The following is a 17,349-nucleotide window of genomic DNA, read 5'->3' as shown; positions in this document are numbered from 1 at the left end:
CTTTGAGAGAGTGGCAACGTGCTTTGAAGCTTCATGGAAGACAGCATGTGGGGATGTTTGGCACTACACTGTCGGGCAAACAGTTGTATGCAATTGGAGCTTCTAAAGTGTGAAAAGGTAGCTGGTCTGACAAACATGTAGACATTTTGGATATCCACTCCTCATTTTTTCACACTTCTCTGCGAGAAGTTCCATTGTAGTTTCTATGGCTGGTGTCAGCAGGATGGGACACTAGGGCCTCATCTTCATGGAGATCCGAAGTATCTCTTGAGGAGAAGGTTGTCAGCAACATCTTGGAAACCTCCTCTTCCCTTCTTCGATTGAACAAGATTACCTGTGCCAGGCTGACTTTTACAAGTAGTGCTCAGTGGTTAAGTGTAGGCTTGGTGGATAGACCACTTCGGTAGGCTTGCTGCTTCTCATTGATGTACAAGTGCATCTTATTTACATCTTCTATGAACATTAAGAGATAAGGCATGTTCCACGGGTTCACTTGGACTCCTTAAGAGTTTTCAAGGCGTCTGATGAGATCAGCTCGTTTCATCTTGCCTCATATATGTTGATGAAGTTGCGTGCATTTTCAACCGCAGCAGTGCAGTCCTCCATCATGGCTCGGCACTCTACAATGCTCGCTATCTTTTGCAGGTCATGCCCAACCTTGAGTGCCAGCGAGGGTGTCTTAAATGTACCCATCTCCTCGTCATAGCCAGCTATCAGCTTTACAGTGTCTATTACATGCAGAAAATTTGATGGGATAGTAAAGTCTTCCATCCTCACCAAAGGGTTAGCTCTTCTGACCTGTAGCAGTAGCCTGCCCATTTCTCTAAGCTTCTGACAGATGTACTCGTGCCTGCCAACATCTGAACTGACCCGATTGAAGAGATTCTACCCCATCTGCATGATGCATCGGTCATTTTTGACTGCGAGAAGGATTTCATCTGGGGTCATGTCGCTCAAGAGTTTACAAAAACCACCACTGATGTCAGGTGGAACAGGCTGAGCAAAGGCGCACAGTGACTGGCAAACAAGCCTTGGCAGGCAGCACATTGTGTTGAGCCTTTGCATCTATCTCTTTGTCTGGAAATTTGCATGGGACCAGAACGCCATGTACTGTCCTCAGCGCCTCAGCATTATGTGCAAAGTTGTCCCCATTACGAAGATGTATTAATGATATGCACCTTTCTTTCAAGTGCTTGGGGAATTTCAGGCCTAGGCTACTTCAGTCTCATTACGGTGAACATGCTCCATATGCCCAGTTATTATTAAAAGGGGTTTCTCACAGGACAGGCAGTACTGCTTTTTGGTATACGCCCTGGAGCCATCACTGTTTCTGGATAGCGTTTGAACAGACACTGTGTCGTCTTTCCGACCATCTGTGTTTAAAATATAGCTGCCAGAAGCTTGAGAAGGATCGTACATAGAACTCACCTCTGGCTATCTGCACTTTGCTCCACCTTCGGGCAATGGGGCATCACCGCTCGTGTCTGAACCGTTCTCCCCTGAATGTCTGTCAGGGGCATACTCATCTCCACTGCTTTCCGGGCTATAGTCGAAAGCACCGGTGGCTTCATGACTATAATCCACTGTCCCCACTTTACCTTCAGCAGCAGATGGATGCAACCATGTTTTGACCCGTTTGGTGCATAAAGAAAGGAAGCTGCAGTCATTTCCTATTCCTGCTCTTGCTATATATATATGGACGGTCTACTGACCTCTAGCAGTGGAATGTACACACATTGGACACACACACACTTTTCATCCGACAAAAGTGAGGCGTGGGGACATGCTAGAATTTTTATGGCTTGCATATCAGTATTAATTAGCCTTGGGAAGCTGTATGAGGACCTCAATTTTTGTCCCCACAGTATTAGTGTGTAAACAGGTAAATGTTCCCACAAGCATATGAATGCAAGTATACACACACACACAAACTAGCACTTGCTCATAGCCTATTCAGGGAAACCTACAGCATAGTGTCGGAGTGTGGGAAAGCTGCACTGTATTAAATACACCTACTTAAATACTCCTAGGGGAGCAAGTCTTTGTTGCTACATAAGGTGTTTTTTAACAAATGGATTGCCAAGGCATAGTTCTGCAAGCACCAGGATAACCAAGCAGTTTAAGGCTGTCAGGGCTTGCTTGGAGGGTGGTGGAGTTAAACCCTAGTGCTTTCAGTGCAGGCTGGTTTGTAGCCTTGTTCTGCATGGGCTAGGGTTGAAATCATTATGACAGGAAGGTGCTATGCTGCGGTTTTCCCTGTTATAGTGGCACCAGGGCTGCTTGTCAAAGCCTAGTGCTAGTGTTGTATTTTTCTGAGGGACCCCACACTGTTTGCCCCCCCCTTAATTTTGCTCATACCAGCTTAGGCTATGATTCTAATTGTTATAATATTTATTTAAAAACAAGTCATCATCATCATCAACTTGATGACCCTATTCTCTAATTCATGATGATACACATGATGATCTTCAGGTGCATGCAACTCTACATGCTACGTAAAATGCTTTATTTTTCCTGGCACAATGTACATCTACATTTTGGATGTAAATTGTGTCCATCTCCGCAACAGGTTCAATATGTATAAAATAAATGATAATATTCTACCATATTCTAAATAACAATTGTTTTCTTTATGCAGACAATCTCATCTAAGAAAAAAGGTAGTCAAAATTGATAAAATGCGGGGTAGTTTGTGCAGGCCTTTATTGCCTTATCATATCATAAAATATATAGTATAGGATAAGCTACAAGCAATAAATGTCATTCTGAAAAAGATAATATTATGGAGTTTGTAACTGTACAAATGTAGAAATTCAAAATTACTTTTTTTAATCTTATCAACAGAAAATAATTTTGTACCTTAGATACCATAGTGGATGGAGGAACTAACCACTGCATCCCAATTATATAAATAGTAGCATTTCTTATAAATGTGAATGCTGTTAATAATACTTAAGAGCCTTTGAAAGCAGCTTGCAGATTGAAAGTGTGTTTCTTATTTTTTGGCTTCCATACTCCTCAATGATCTAAATATATATATGTGTATGTCAGCCATCACCACAACATAATTTTTTAAACATGATTACATTTTTTAAGTGTTTTTGTAGTCCTGATGATGTGATACATTTGTTTTGCCCATAACTTGTTTTTTATTTACATAAACTTATATACCCTTTTAATACCCTTTGTCTTGAAAGATATTTTCTCTAATATATCTCCTAATTGGATTGCCCCTGAAAGCCTTTTCTCCAGCAGGCAGAAGTGTATGCTACAACTCATCCCTCTACAAGCTATTCTAGTTGGGACTTCATTTAAATGAACTGAGCCACTAAATCTCCCGAGGGGTAATTGTATCTAGAAATCCCAATGGATCCAGGTTGTTTTAAACAGAATGCCTTTCAGGGCTTAAGGAATTGGGGGGGGAGTGGTATATATCTTTTCTGATGTTTCTATTAGCATATTTTATGGGGAAAAGAGCATGTTTTATGATGAAATATGTCATGGTAAAAAGTGTGCTATTGCCTGGACCGATGAGAAGCATAGATTAAGGAAATACACAGTTTAATGTTAGTAGCCTTTTAAAATGAAGTACAGGGTGCAATTACACTTGCTGGATAACAAGAGCATTCTCATTATAGCTCTCTGGATGGCGTTAAAAGGAAAATAGTAAAAAGATCTGGTGGAGAATCAGTGAAGTGGCACCTTACTTCTTCCTTCTCTTCAGGGTCCGCACATATTCGGCTAGTTCTCTTTTTAATACTAATAGCAGCATACATCACTGAATAATAACTACTTTTATGTAATTGTTTATGTATATAGTTTCCTGGATACATTGGTCATCAATGCATAAATAAACATTTGAAAGTATTTATCTGTGATTTGTGCTGTTAGTATTAATATGAGAAGGTGCTGAGTATAGAGAAAAAATATACAGAGTATGTGTGGACTTTTCACCATGCAAACTCAGTTAAATCAATAGAAGACAACCAGATCACTATGAGACTCTTACTGTCCATCACAGTGCAGAATGCCAGATGGACCCAGGGTGCTTATTTCTTTATTTTTGGTACAACCTCCCTTTAAAAACATTATTGTGAATATACACAATGCAGTCTTCTTAGTAATCAATTCATCACTCTTCTGGGGTCTTAAGTCTGCTTTCAGCTTCCCTGAATATGTACATTTTATAGATTCACTTTTGCTTCTAATATTCAGTCCATCATCAAGTCCTACTGTTTCAATATATGTAATGTTACAAGAATAACTTGCACAAGCATCCAGTAGGCTGTTAATCCACACTTGATGCCTGTTTCCTCTGCATTTAAACCTGCATATTTTATCTCTTCATCCACCTCATACTCAAATCTGCAACTCCATAGTGACCATCAGACATTTGCATGCCTTAACATGAATAAAAACCTGTAGATGAGTTGCACAATGTTTCTGTTGTACAAGAAATAATGTTTTTAAATCTTAATCTACCATGTGATAAAGATTTTTGGTTACCGCTAAATTTACTATATATATATTACCATTATCAATTTAATTTAGAACATACTTGCCAACTGTAGTCCTCCCTGAACGGAGGCAAGAGCACAGGGTGGGGGAGGGGCCTGGCAGTGCGGTTCTCATCATTTTGTCCCCACCCCCTGTGACAGGATCATGATGTTGTGCCATGAGGGGCGTGACGGGATCATGATATTGTGCCATGAGGGGCGTGACGGGATCATGATGTTGTGCCATGAGGGGCAGTGTCAAAATTATATGATTCACCATGAATCACATCTTTGAGTTCCCATATCACTAAGAAGTGGGCAAGATGCAGGGGGGGTGGTCTGCTCTTTCGGGAGTTTAAGAGAACAAACAGAAATTTGAAAGTCTTATGGACATTCCGGAAGAGCAGGCAAGTATGGTTTAGCAGAGGATTGGTCGTCTCTGTTAAAATTACAGATGCTCATGTACAAACTCTTATATCCAGCTTTTTTTTATTATTATTGTTACAGGTTGCCAGAGGCCAATAGGTCTTTCCAGTGGAAAAGCCAAAGTGTGCAGTTATAGTGGGTGGTATTATTGCAGCACATGCCACGTGGACGATGGTTTCGTTATCCCTGCTCGTCTTGTTCACAACTGGGACACATCTAAACACAAGGTATGGTGATATCTAATTTGAATGCTGTATGCTAATTACCTTAATAACTAAATAACTAATACATACAGATTATTTCTATCTTGAAGCATTTTCCTCGTCCTTCATTGAGAGGACACAGATATCACTGACATTTCATGCAAGGACAGATTATCTTCAATATTTAAATCATCTGATATTAACCTTTTGTCCAGAAATGCACTCCATGCTTACACTTGTACTTTCAAACTACTAACAGCACGTCCTTTCTGCAATCCTTCTTGAAGAAAATCCAGTATATGAGGTATGCTGGTTTTAGGTGTACTGATTGATGTGGACCTGTACCAATCTATAAATGTTTTCCAAACCCTGTAGTACAGTTGTGGCCAAGAATATTGGCACCATTGCTTTTTTCAAATAACTCCGAATTTCCTATAAACATATGGTTAAATTAAAAAAACGCATTGGTCTCCATTATTCTTTCTCTGTTAATATACTAAACCATTGATTTTGACCTACTGTATTTTATTTTAAATCATAAAATGAAGAGACATGTCATTGACAAAAATTTGACACCATAGACTTAATATTTAGTAGCACAGCATTTGGTCAAAATATCTGCACTCAACCGCTTCCTATAGCTTCATATAAACTTCCTTCTTATCCACTGTCATATTGGCCCATTCTTCTTGTAAGGCATAATGTAAGCATCTGCTACCCACCACGGATGAGCATTTCTAAAATGGAGGGGAATCACCTGCTTAAAATCTAATTGACTACTACTAAAAGGTGCCAATAATTTTGACCATCCCATTTAAGGATTTCTATGTGGAATAAGCTACGACTTCAATGTTTCTGTTTTTTGTGTATTATTCCACTGCAAACCAAAAAAATACAAATGTGGATACTAAAATATATTTGAATTTCAACAATTTTGGTGCATCATTAGAAAAAACTGCAAGGGTGTCAATGATTTTTGGCCATGACTATATGCTATAGAACAATTATTATTTATTCTACTTTAGTCAATTCTTTACTCTTCAAGAGTGACCGCTCAATCTCCACTCAATCTAAGAAGAGACTATTGGGATTCAGGTGAAAAATTTGACCCCTGGGGGTAAATGTATCATACCCCGTTTTTTTCAACTCGTCGGGAATTGGCGAGTTGACAGCTAAAATTTAAAGCGGCGCTGGCTTGTCAAGGCAGCGTTTGCCTTTACAAACACTTACCCCAGTTTCAATTTCCAAGGCCTTTTTAGCGCATCTATTTGCTGTGTTTTTGAGTACTTGTGATGCGAGTAGAATCTCTTACCTTGCTGTTTTGGTGTTTTGCCATCAAATCTGTTTGTGGCATCCTGAATTTCTCTATTGTTTTCCAAAACACCTCCCCCTCTCCAGTGCCCATTCTCCTGGATGGACTTCATATTATTTTCTATGCAGGATATATGTCATGATTCTAGCGGATATAGAGGATTCACTTTCTCAAACTCCTTGAGTTGCCTGCAGGTGTTTTTTAGACGCACAGTATTTTCTCATCCAATTCATCCATTCTTTAAATTAATCCGGGGGTTGTACTGGGCTATATTCTTTAGGGATGCATTCCATCCATAAAGCCTCCATCATTGGATAATTTTGTATCACAAACTGTACAAAAACAATTATAGAAGTCATCTTTTCTTCTACAGGCTCTGTAAGATAGAATAAAACTAACTAACTACTTAAACAAGCTCAAACACATCTTGCTAAGACTTACCTTGAATGTTTGTCCTTTCGGCTTTTTTGGGGCAGTGCTGTATCCTAGACTTAGCGATGCAGCAGTTGGTTGCTTTCTCTTGATCACTGACCTGAATTATGATGTCAGCCTCACAGGTCACGCTCAGATCACGCATGATGACTCTTCTTGGTGCAGTTTTCAGATCCAAATGCCACCTTCCCTCATCTACTCCAAAGGTAGTAAACTATGGACCCCGACGGAAGTCACTTCTTGTCCTGGTTGGCTATCAGGTTGGCTATTCCTTATTGATGTGATACTGGGACCTTCCGATCCTATCCAGGAAAAGATAAGCCCAAATCCTGATAATAATATAACAAAGACCTAGCTACTGCCTTACTCAGATTTTGAAGGGACAGGAAAAAAGACAATTAAGGAAAGGAGTCACACTATGCACCTTCTGAGGGTGGCAACTTTTGTCCCTATCTCTACTTAACTGTTTAAGGATTAACCCATTTGTGGGCTGCCATGAAGTATGAAAAGGAAAAAATAGTTTATTTTAGTGATGGTGGGTCTGTATATAGTGGTGTTGGAAACAGGTGGGATTTCTATATATGGTAACAAATGGTGTTAATTTGTGTACATTTACTACACGTGCATTAAAAATATTATATCTTATTTGTAATTGACTTGCCAGTTCATACTGCTTGATGAGATAGCTTGTGACTCACAAACAGTGTCTCACACAATCTGGGAATGGAGTTGATCACGGGAAACTATTTGGAGTTTATAGGAAAAACAACCATATTAATACAATTAAAGACAGCCCTGATTACGTCCTATAATTTTCTAGTAATAACAGGTGTTATTACTAGAAAATGGTAGGTATCATTTTCTAGTAGTGGATATGGTGCATAATTAGTAATATAGTTATAATAAGTAATGTAGTTGGACATGGGACTATATTGTGGTTGTAGTGTATAATATGCTGAACAACTAGCAACCTAAGATACCATGTGATATCTACAGTTTTATCATACCACGTATAATTAGTGTTTACTATTTGCCATATAGCCACAGCAAATGTTAGTTGTTAAGCTTATTTATTATTTTTAGACAGAAGATTTCTTCAAGCTATGGTCCCTCACCGTTCAGTCCGACTTTCTTTCGTCCCATATTGAGACAAGTTTATTCCTGGAAATGTCTTTGGTTTTTTACCTTATTTTCTTTTGTCAGCGTTATTATATATGTATAAAATATCTGGATTGGGCACAGTAGTGTGGCTACCACAAACCCGACATGGCTAAATCCAACTGTTGAAAAAGCAGAACTTTATCCAATGCGATGAATGAACATGCCAGGATGCCTAAATGACGTCACTTTCAAGGGAGACAGTAGTATTTCTGGTGTTAAAGGGGCAATGCCAGGAGGCGCCACCTGTGCAATGTGTTTTAGTAATGCTTCTACATTGTACAGTGGCCACCTCCTGGCATTACCTGCAAATGGGACCGCAGCTTAATGGGAAAGAGAGTGTTTTTTATTTGCAAAATATGACCATTTGTGGGTGGAGTTTGGTTGTAACTGAGGGGTGATTGGGCAGAGCGGGGTTTATTTTGTCCTGCTTTCGGAATTGTGAGAGCTATGTAATAATGTTATTAGAGGAAACATTCTTATCCTACTTAACACTGCTGTTAAGCTGTTTAATGCATTGACTTTATCCCATATGCAAATGCATATATAGCATTAAACCATGAGTAAATAACTGGCAGTGAATGTATACTTTTTTTTACCAGCATGTAAACTTTTTTTATCTACTGTCTTTCTGCTAATACCAATTTCAGTTGCATTAAATATCTATTCCTAATAGTTTTTGGCAGGTCTAAAATACTCTGCAAATAAATACTAAATGTCCTCTTTCAATACATGCTCAATCTACTGCAGAATGTTTTTATAATAAATATTTTTGAGGAAAGCTTTGTGATATTTTTATGATATTTTCCATTGTAAACTTCTATTTTCTCAATAAAAATAAACAATATAGAACCGTTTAGCCTTTAGACAGATTTTATTTTTGTCAATAGTAATGGAATATTTAAAACAACATTATGAGGCAGATTCTATTGACCGTGTTACTCTCGAGAGTAATGCGTCCTGCGCACTATTATCATTAATATGGTAATCGTTACCCGGATCTCAAAAATCAGCGCTGAAAATTACCATACTAACGGTAATAATGTGCACTATTGCCGTAGTAAGGGTAATAGTGCGCGGGCCGCATTACTCTCGAGAAACGTTACTACTGTAAAAAGTATTACTGAGTTTTGTTCGCACCTCTATGGGTCGCAAGCAGAAATCAGCGTTACGTCTGTCAAAAAAATTCCAAACAAGGTGTCTCGCGCCAGTTCCAGAGACACCTTACATGGATATTTAGGGAATTGAAACTGCCCCTAAGTGTTAAAAAAAAATTTTTTACAAACAAAATAGTTGTTTCTTTGAGAAATGATAAATCAGAACTTTAATAATGACAGTTAAAGGGGCACTTAGAATTTATGTTCTTGCTACACTAAACAACATAAGTTGTTCTTCCTTTAGATCTTCTAAATTAATTCTTCCAGCCTACCCTTCCATATACTGAAATCAACAGCAAGTCCTGGATGAGCAGGAAATGGAGATTTTCACTTTTGTATTTCCCATGATACACTTTTATAAAGAATGGGTAATACCCACCACTTGCCTCCCTCGTTGTCACCCCTTGCCTCCCTCGTTGTCTAGCAACAGAGAAAGTTCTCTAATGGAAGTGAGTAGAAGGCTAAGAAGAGATCCGGTTGTCTAGAAGAGGCAAATAGTAGACAAACTCTGCAAGCGGTGTCAGTGCATGATAGCTGCTCTGTTATCGCTTCAGAAGACAAATTTGACAGGTGGCACCACATAACAGGACAAATGCCAGGACAAGGAGCAATACATAGGCAATCAACAGGAAAGCACTTAGCAAATATATGTTATTGCTAATGTCAATTATTTGCCCAAAACATAAACATTACATTTTCATTTTTTTTGTGATCCAACCTATAAAGCTGAATGCTGAGTGGGAGGGCATTGGTAAAGGTACTGCACTGCATGGTGTTACTATGTGTGTGTGTGTATATATATATATATATATATATATATATATATATATATTCTGTTTTTAGCTTTAAATTTCAGACCTTAAAGTATCCATTCTGTTATAATTGATTTATTTTAGAGCATATGGAGTAGCCTTTCCTTTCCTTCCCCTGCATGTAGAATACTGCCTGCGTTATGACAGGCTATGTTAACCAGGGTAAACAAACAATACCCTTGTTCAGCATTCTGCTGACAAAAGAAATCCTATTGGAGTGTTTTGAAATATGGTATTGATAATAAGTGAATCATATTCGCATTCTGATCTATAATATAACTGGTTGTCAAATAGTTAAGTTTCAGTCTGTCTTTGACAATAAATGAGCTTTCTATTCTTGTATAACACAAGAGAGCGCTCAGAATCCAGCTGCATCTAATCCTTACAACAAATTACCATCTATTTTATGTGTCTTTTATAGTAACATAATGAAGCCTGATTAAGGTATGTGAAAATTGTGCAATACTCACATTACCTTTAAAATTGACTACAATGAAGAGCAATTACTTACAGTACCTGTAACATCCTTTTCTGGGTTGTCTATCTAGTGTATGATCATGAAGGGGTGAGTTAGTGGCTTACACCCCACAGTTTTTATTATATAGTTCTTTAAATGTAAGTGGGTGATGCCTCTGCCGAGATAAAATGGAATGCATCCACGCATCATGAAACATTGCCCTTGGTGACCACTTGCTCATCAATTTGTTGACTTTAGCAACCAATTATGTCATAGCTGCCAACTTATATACAAATTCACACAAATATTGCATTCTGTTGCAAGTGATTATATAAAATGTAATATGTATGGATAAAGTGAGACTGGATCACTTATAGATAACTTATTGTATAAATGTATTTTAATTAGTAGCACAGTGTGCCAATGTATATCATTGCAAATGGACTGACTTTAGTATTGAAAATGTATTAATTTCTGAGGCTGTACGCCATGTAGGAGGAATTTGTTTTTGTAACTTCTGAAGGCAGAAAATCCAATGCTAAACTCATGATAATCGAGTCTTTTCATCTCAGAGTATCTTTTTAGTCTAAATGCACAGCATGGGGTTGTTACCTTGCTATTGGGTGTAGCTCTTTCATCCTGTGCCTTAGAACCTGTCTAAATACTGGAACAGCAAGTAATTTAGGAAATCACAAATTGATGTAAATTTTTTGTTAAGTTTAAAATTGCGTTATCTCCAAGTTGAGGGAATATTGCATCCTGAGGGTAAACATTGGATGTAATATCTCAGACTGAGTTACCCCCTGCCAGCATGTGTGTCAGAAACTTAATAAAAAGGGCCCTGTTTGACCATGTTTACTATTATTCCATCTGTAACTTCTTGATAATCACTAATTCCTCATACTAATGTGTAACTGTCCTTGTAAGGAATTCTTGAGCTAATAAATATTACTGCTTCAAGATCCTGCTTTTGACACTTACCTGCTGTAATTCTTGTGACCTACAGATTAGGCCACTCTAATCTGTTATCTGTCTGTTCTGAGGTTGGATCCCAGCATCTAATAACATTCTACCCGCCACCCTGCACCTCTAGCCAGTGTGATAGGCCAGGGGAAATCATCCACAGCAACCCTGATCTGAAGGAAGATGTCAGGGCTATCAGCCCAGGTGCCCAGCATAGGAGGTACACTAGCAGAAGAAGCATTTCTAGGTGCCATTAAAGGAGCCTAGTGGCGTCAGCAGAGCCCCTTCTACTGTGTTTAGAGGGGCATATTTTGGATAAAGGGACGATGGCAAGGCAAGTCCAGCCTGTCCCCAGCTCCATGACAGGGTGGTATAGGAGGTCCATCCTGTCACAATAATGCAAACATGAAAACAAAGGGCAGAGCTGGCCCTGCTCATACAAGAGCTTATATTCTAATTGGAAAAGGTCACAGCTGAAACAAGAGGAGCGAGTGTGGCTCAGAGTGACGATTGGGACAGTTGTGAGGATGCATTAGTGTGAGTAATATAAGTGTGAGTAGGCTATATTAAACAGATGGGTTTTCAAAGAGTGTTGAAATTTGAAGACTGTGAGAGAGTGTGATCACACATGGTAGGGTATTCCATTAGTTGGTTTCAGCACTTGAGAAGTTATGTAGGCAGCAATGAGAGGTGGCTATCAATAATGATGCGAAAGTCAGAAATAGATCTAAAAGGATGGGTGTGAGAGACTTTTGAGTTGAGATGTGAAATATTGGAAGATGCAGAGTTGTTGAGAGCTTTGTAGGTAACGGTGAGTAGTTTTAAAAGGATTATGGAGGACCAGGAAAGACTGTGTAGGGATTTGCAAAGTCGTGAGGCAGATGTGGGGAGGTGAAAGAGAAAGGTCAGTCATGCTGAGGCATTTAACATGGATTGAAGCCGCAATAGATAGGTGAGGGGAATTCCTAATAGGTGGAGGTTGCAGTATTCAAGGCATGAGATGATGAGATAGTAGATAGGCGTTTTCATAGCATCTTGAATCAGAAAAAATCCTTATTTATTGCATTTTGATAAATATTCTCCTAGGTTCTACACTACCATGCTTGTGCATGTCTGGCAGTCTGTGTGTGTCAATATTTGATTCCGTAAATTTGTGTATTGTGTATCATCTGTATATTTTCTATTTTTTAAGGAACATAAATAAACACACCGGATATTACATACCACTTTAGCTACCTTTTGCAATCCTACTGTTTTGGAACATCAAATTTCATCCTGGTCACATGAAAATTGTAGGTTTTTTTTTAACACGTTTGTTTCATTTTTCTTTGTTTGCAAATCTAGCTAATATAATCAGAATATCATATTTACTTAATATGTAATTTATAGAAATATATTTCTTAACATGTTGTCATAAGTGGATATTTCTAATGTGATTTTATATATTTATCATGTTTTGGTCATTATTATACTACATTTGTATGTATGGAGTGCATGTATCATTCTTTGAATGGTTATACACTGACAACTATAAAGCCATAACCACTTATTCACATTACCACTCTTAGATCTTTCTCTCTCATAATGCATAGCACATCACGTGTCACTATACTGACCCTTCACACCAAAATATTACAATTCCATTGTTAGAAACAATCCCTTACAGTGGTGTCAGATGGTGCTTTTTGCATTTAGCATATAGCTTCTTGTGCTTATCATAACTTTATGGCTGCATGCTGCAGGCAGTGTAAATGTTGCTGTCATGTCACAAATGCAAGGATATTTTATATGAACACAATCTGTATTATTCATAAGGGGGTATTCAATTGTTAGCAGTAACGGGAAAAAACGAGCGCTCAAAAAATCTTAGCGTTAATATGGATATTACTCGCGGTATTTCAGCTCGCCGCTCCCTGAGCGGCGAGCTGAAATTCCGCGAGTAAACTACCTTATTAACGCTTTTCCCGCGCAATATTACCGCATAAATGGTAATATTTTTTGAGCGCTCGTTTTTTCCCGTTAACGCTAACAATTGAATACCCCCATAGAGCATATACTTAATAGTAATGTGACAGGAACCCTTTGTTTATATAGCCAGCAACATGCAGGTAACACCAGGTTCCTTTAGCAGTTATACACTGTGGTACAGAAAACCACCCTTATGTTGTACTGTATGTACATACAAAAGCTGATAACTTAAATTTACCAGCAAAACAGGACATAGAAGTGTAGAGAAACAACACCTTAGTGAATAAGATCTTACAAAAGATTCTAGGTCACTTTTTGCTCTTAATTAAAAAATGCAGTCTGTTGTAACCTTTTAATAAGTCCGTAAAAACTCTTCACAAGGCCACGTAATATGAAAAAGTTTGTGCAACAATATAGTTGCCTTTAATTTATTTTTCTGGAAATAAAATGTATTGATTTTTTTTTCTTATTCCAACAGTGAAGTTTTAATGCACTTTCCAGCCTTAATTAGGGGTTATTTATGATTAAGCTGAACTCGCTTGTACAATATGTCTAAAGAAGATGACATTTAAAATCTAAAAAAAATCCTTCTGCTACAATTTGCCTTCCTGAAATAGCACAATTTAGCTCTATCTCAGTGTAAACATGGACTTAAGGACCTGGAAGCCTAATGGCATTGCTCAATATATCATTTTCCATCATTCTAGTCTCAAGTGTCATAGACAAAATTTCCTCCTGCTTAAGAATGGAATACATTAGCATGAGCTATTTCATCTTTTTCCTTCTCTATTTGAGTGAATACATAATAGGAGCAAAATTGGTTCATTGGTTTCTGGTAATTAATCTATCCTTAACGCAGTTGGCCTGAGTGGTATATATCATATCTGTCCTTTAAAACTTGGCCATTCTTTTTTCTACCAACTAATTGCACATTTGGTAGAAGCATGTTTTATTTTAAACTATGAAAATTATTATGTTTTTATTTTAACTAGAGTACATGTTGAAATGTAAGTTAATTTTGAATGCAGTCTTGCATCTGGTATTATTTCTTGCCTCATTCAGACTCATAAATTTTAACTCGAGGCAAAACTCTACCAAAGGTAGTCATATACGTTCGGTCTTGATCCTCCATTCAGGTATTAGAAGCATTGTTCAGTTTGGCGACACACAGCTGTTCGGCTCTAGGGCAGGTGGCCTTATTGTATCCAACATCGTGGCCTTTTACTGAGCTCGGAAGATAACTGCAAACACAGGACAATAGTGGTCATCATCATTTCCATTTTCCGTCATGCTTAATGATTCTATTGATTTTTATAGAAACGTTTGGCAGCAGTCATTTGTGGGTTACACACTCTGTACCTGATATCAGAAATGATATTGCACCGTGTATTGCCATCTTAAGAATGTCGTCTACCCAGCACCATATTTAGATTTACCCTGTGCTATTAGTGTTCGGAATGGTGCACTCCACATGCTCATGTCACTTCATGCAACATATAATTGGTTGAAAAGAGCAAATGAAGAAAAGGAAAAAAACGTAAGTTAAATAAAAATATAAAACCAATTTTATCTACACAAAGTACAGTGTCTCATTAGGCCATACAGAATGTCAGAAGACTCCTGAAATAGCAAGCAACTGGACTCCAGGGAGAGTCTCCTAATCTCTCTGACTATGGCCTAGATCAGAAGTAAGTGATCCAGCTCCTCTAGCACTATGACAAGCATTTTGTCAGCCTTAGACTGCCTCAGCGTGTCTGACTCTGCAGAGGCACGGACCTCCCCCCTAACACGTGACCCGATAGACTCCTGACTATGTGATTCACCGACACAACAGTAGAACTTGCAGTGACAAAGAAGAACTGAATCGGAGGAGAAGGTAAGTAAAAGACTCAGCCATATGAGGAGAACTAATGGGGGAGGGAAGAAACAGGCCAGGCGAATAATGAATACTAGAAGCAGTGAATGGGGAAAATGAGAGAGAAGTGAAAACAAGCAATAGAGGGCAAAGCAGAGTATAGAAAGCAGAATTGGAGACAGTCATAAGTGGGGGAACAGACAGTGAGGAGAAATAACGAGAGCTGAAGAAGAACAGATTAGAAAGATAATAAGAGAATAATTTAATTATTAATATGTATTCAACCTGCAAAGTAAAGTTTATCTGTTGAACAAATACATGTATCCCTACCTCTCCTCCTTTTCTCATTGGTACCCTCTCCAACTTGTTAAATTCTCAAAATTCAAATACAAATAATTGATCAAATCTGGAAAAAAAGTGTAATAAATATAACAACAGAGGGAGTATTAGTGAGGGTTGAAGAGAATAACAGTGGAGAAGTAAAGGGAGAGTAAGAGTTCCTACAAGAAATGTCTTTTTTTATTTGAAACTCTTGCCATTTTCAACATAAGAAAAACAAAAACTACAGCTTTTAATCAAAGTTGTCTACTATCCCTAAAATGAGTCTGCAAATAGCTTTTATGTGAGGAAACGACACTCCTCAGTAGACCAGCACAGGGCCATTACTTTTTAGTTTCCAAGGACTGACTAGTTCTTATGGAGTTTCTTATTGTGAGGTTCATTACCTGCCCACAGGAAGTACACCTGAGGGAAGGCAACATTTTGCTGTAAAAGCACCTCATGGATTAAATCCCATCTCCACAGGGGAGACTCAGGACTTGAGCCAATTACCCTGTCATTGTTCCCTTTATTTGCTTCCCATTGTTCTTCTCTGGACTGTAAGAGACATTTAGGAGTCTGATCTAGCATGGGGTCATAAAGAGAAGGTGATCTAAAGGTAGGAGGAAGGGACATGATGAGAGAGCCCACCAACCAGGACCCTGAACCACTCCCCAGGGTGGTCACCATCACCATGGGAATTTAGTGGGTTTAAAAGGAGGTTATCCTAATCAGATCCGATCCTCATGTTAGACACTGACTTTGACTAAGAGGTAATACTCTGCTAAGGGAACTTGTGGATCGCATCTGTCCTTCCTGTGTGGAAATAAGTATCTCTGTTCCTGTGTGGACTTACTTCATTGTTATTCCTGTGTGGAATTACTCTTCCAATCCTGTGTGGACTTTATTCATGGTTATTTTCTGTGTGGGATTATTATGATGAATTCTACCCTATTCATGGATTCGTTCCACCTGGACAGTAACTAGTATATCATCACCAGCAATAGTAACAAAAGAGGTTTGATCCAGCGCTAATTAAAATAATATAATTTAAAAAGGGATAGAAGAAAAATAAAAATATAAAATGTAATATGGGGAGTAAGGATCATAGAGTAGTGGATAATGATGGTGAAATTTGCTGTCTGACTACTGGAGACATAAAATAAATAGTAATAGGATCTATAAACCTCCACATGTAACCAGGATAAATATGTTAATTACATTACCATAAAATACAATACCAACAATAAACAAATAACTTTGGAGTACATATAGTACTAGAACCCAGTATCATATAAAGTATGCTTAAACAGTCTAATAATGAGGGTCCAGCATCTATCCTCTAATTATAAAGTTCATAGTCCATAGAAAAACCCGAACAAACACTGTTGCCAGAACGATTAATCCAAAGCTACAGAAGTTCAAAATACGTAAGATGATGCCCCTATACTTGCGGTTGGATCACCAGATGAGTAGCAGTGAAAACCTGGGAACGTTGGCCGGCAGTCACACAGGGAAAGGAGAACAATAGTCCCTGTGTGTTGAACCGAATGGCGAGTCCGCATGCCTTCCACCATGCACGTGCCAATGTAGATTTCCTGTATTGTAAGTGGTTGTTACCAATGCGTTTCATCATTTCCTATGATTTTCTCAAGGGAATGTGATATTGCCTGTAGATCTCCCGATCTTTATAGTGGTATATGGATGACGTAATTCTTAACACTTTAGATGATTGAAAGTGATAGGTATTCTTATGTATTGTTCCTGAATAATAAAGTTGCCATCTAATTAG

At 38.2% G+C, this 17,349-nt stretch overlaps 1 protein-coding gene across 2 annotated transcripts in view; it reads left to right on the top strand.

Moving 5' to 3' along the window:
- Positions 1 to 17,349, top strand: part of PLEKHM3 (pleckstrin homology domain containing M3) — a 184,925-nt gene that overhangs the window by 88,612 nt on the left and 78,964 nt on the right. For both annotated transcript variants that reach the window (XM_075180233.1, XM_075180234.1), the window contains exon 4: positions 5,004 to 5,149. In XM_075180233.1, coding sequence (XP_075036334.1) covers positions 5,004 to 5,149 — 146 coding nt within the window. The remainder of the gene's footprint in view (positions 1 to 5,003; positions 5,150 to 17,349) is intronic.

Source organism: Mixophyes fleayi, chromosome 7 (genome assembly GCF_038048845.1).
Source record: "Mixophyes fleayi isolate aMixFle1 chromosome 7, aMixFle1.hap1, whole genome shotgun sequence".
NCBI lineage: Eukaryota > Metazoa > Chordata > Amphibia > Anura > Limnodynastidae > Mixophyes > Mixophyes fleayi.
This window is presented reverse-complemented; position numbering and strand designations above follow the sequence as displayed.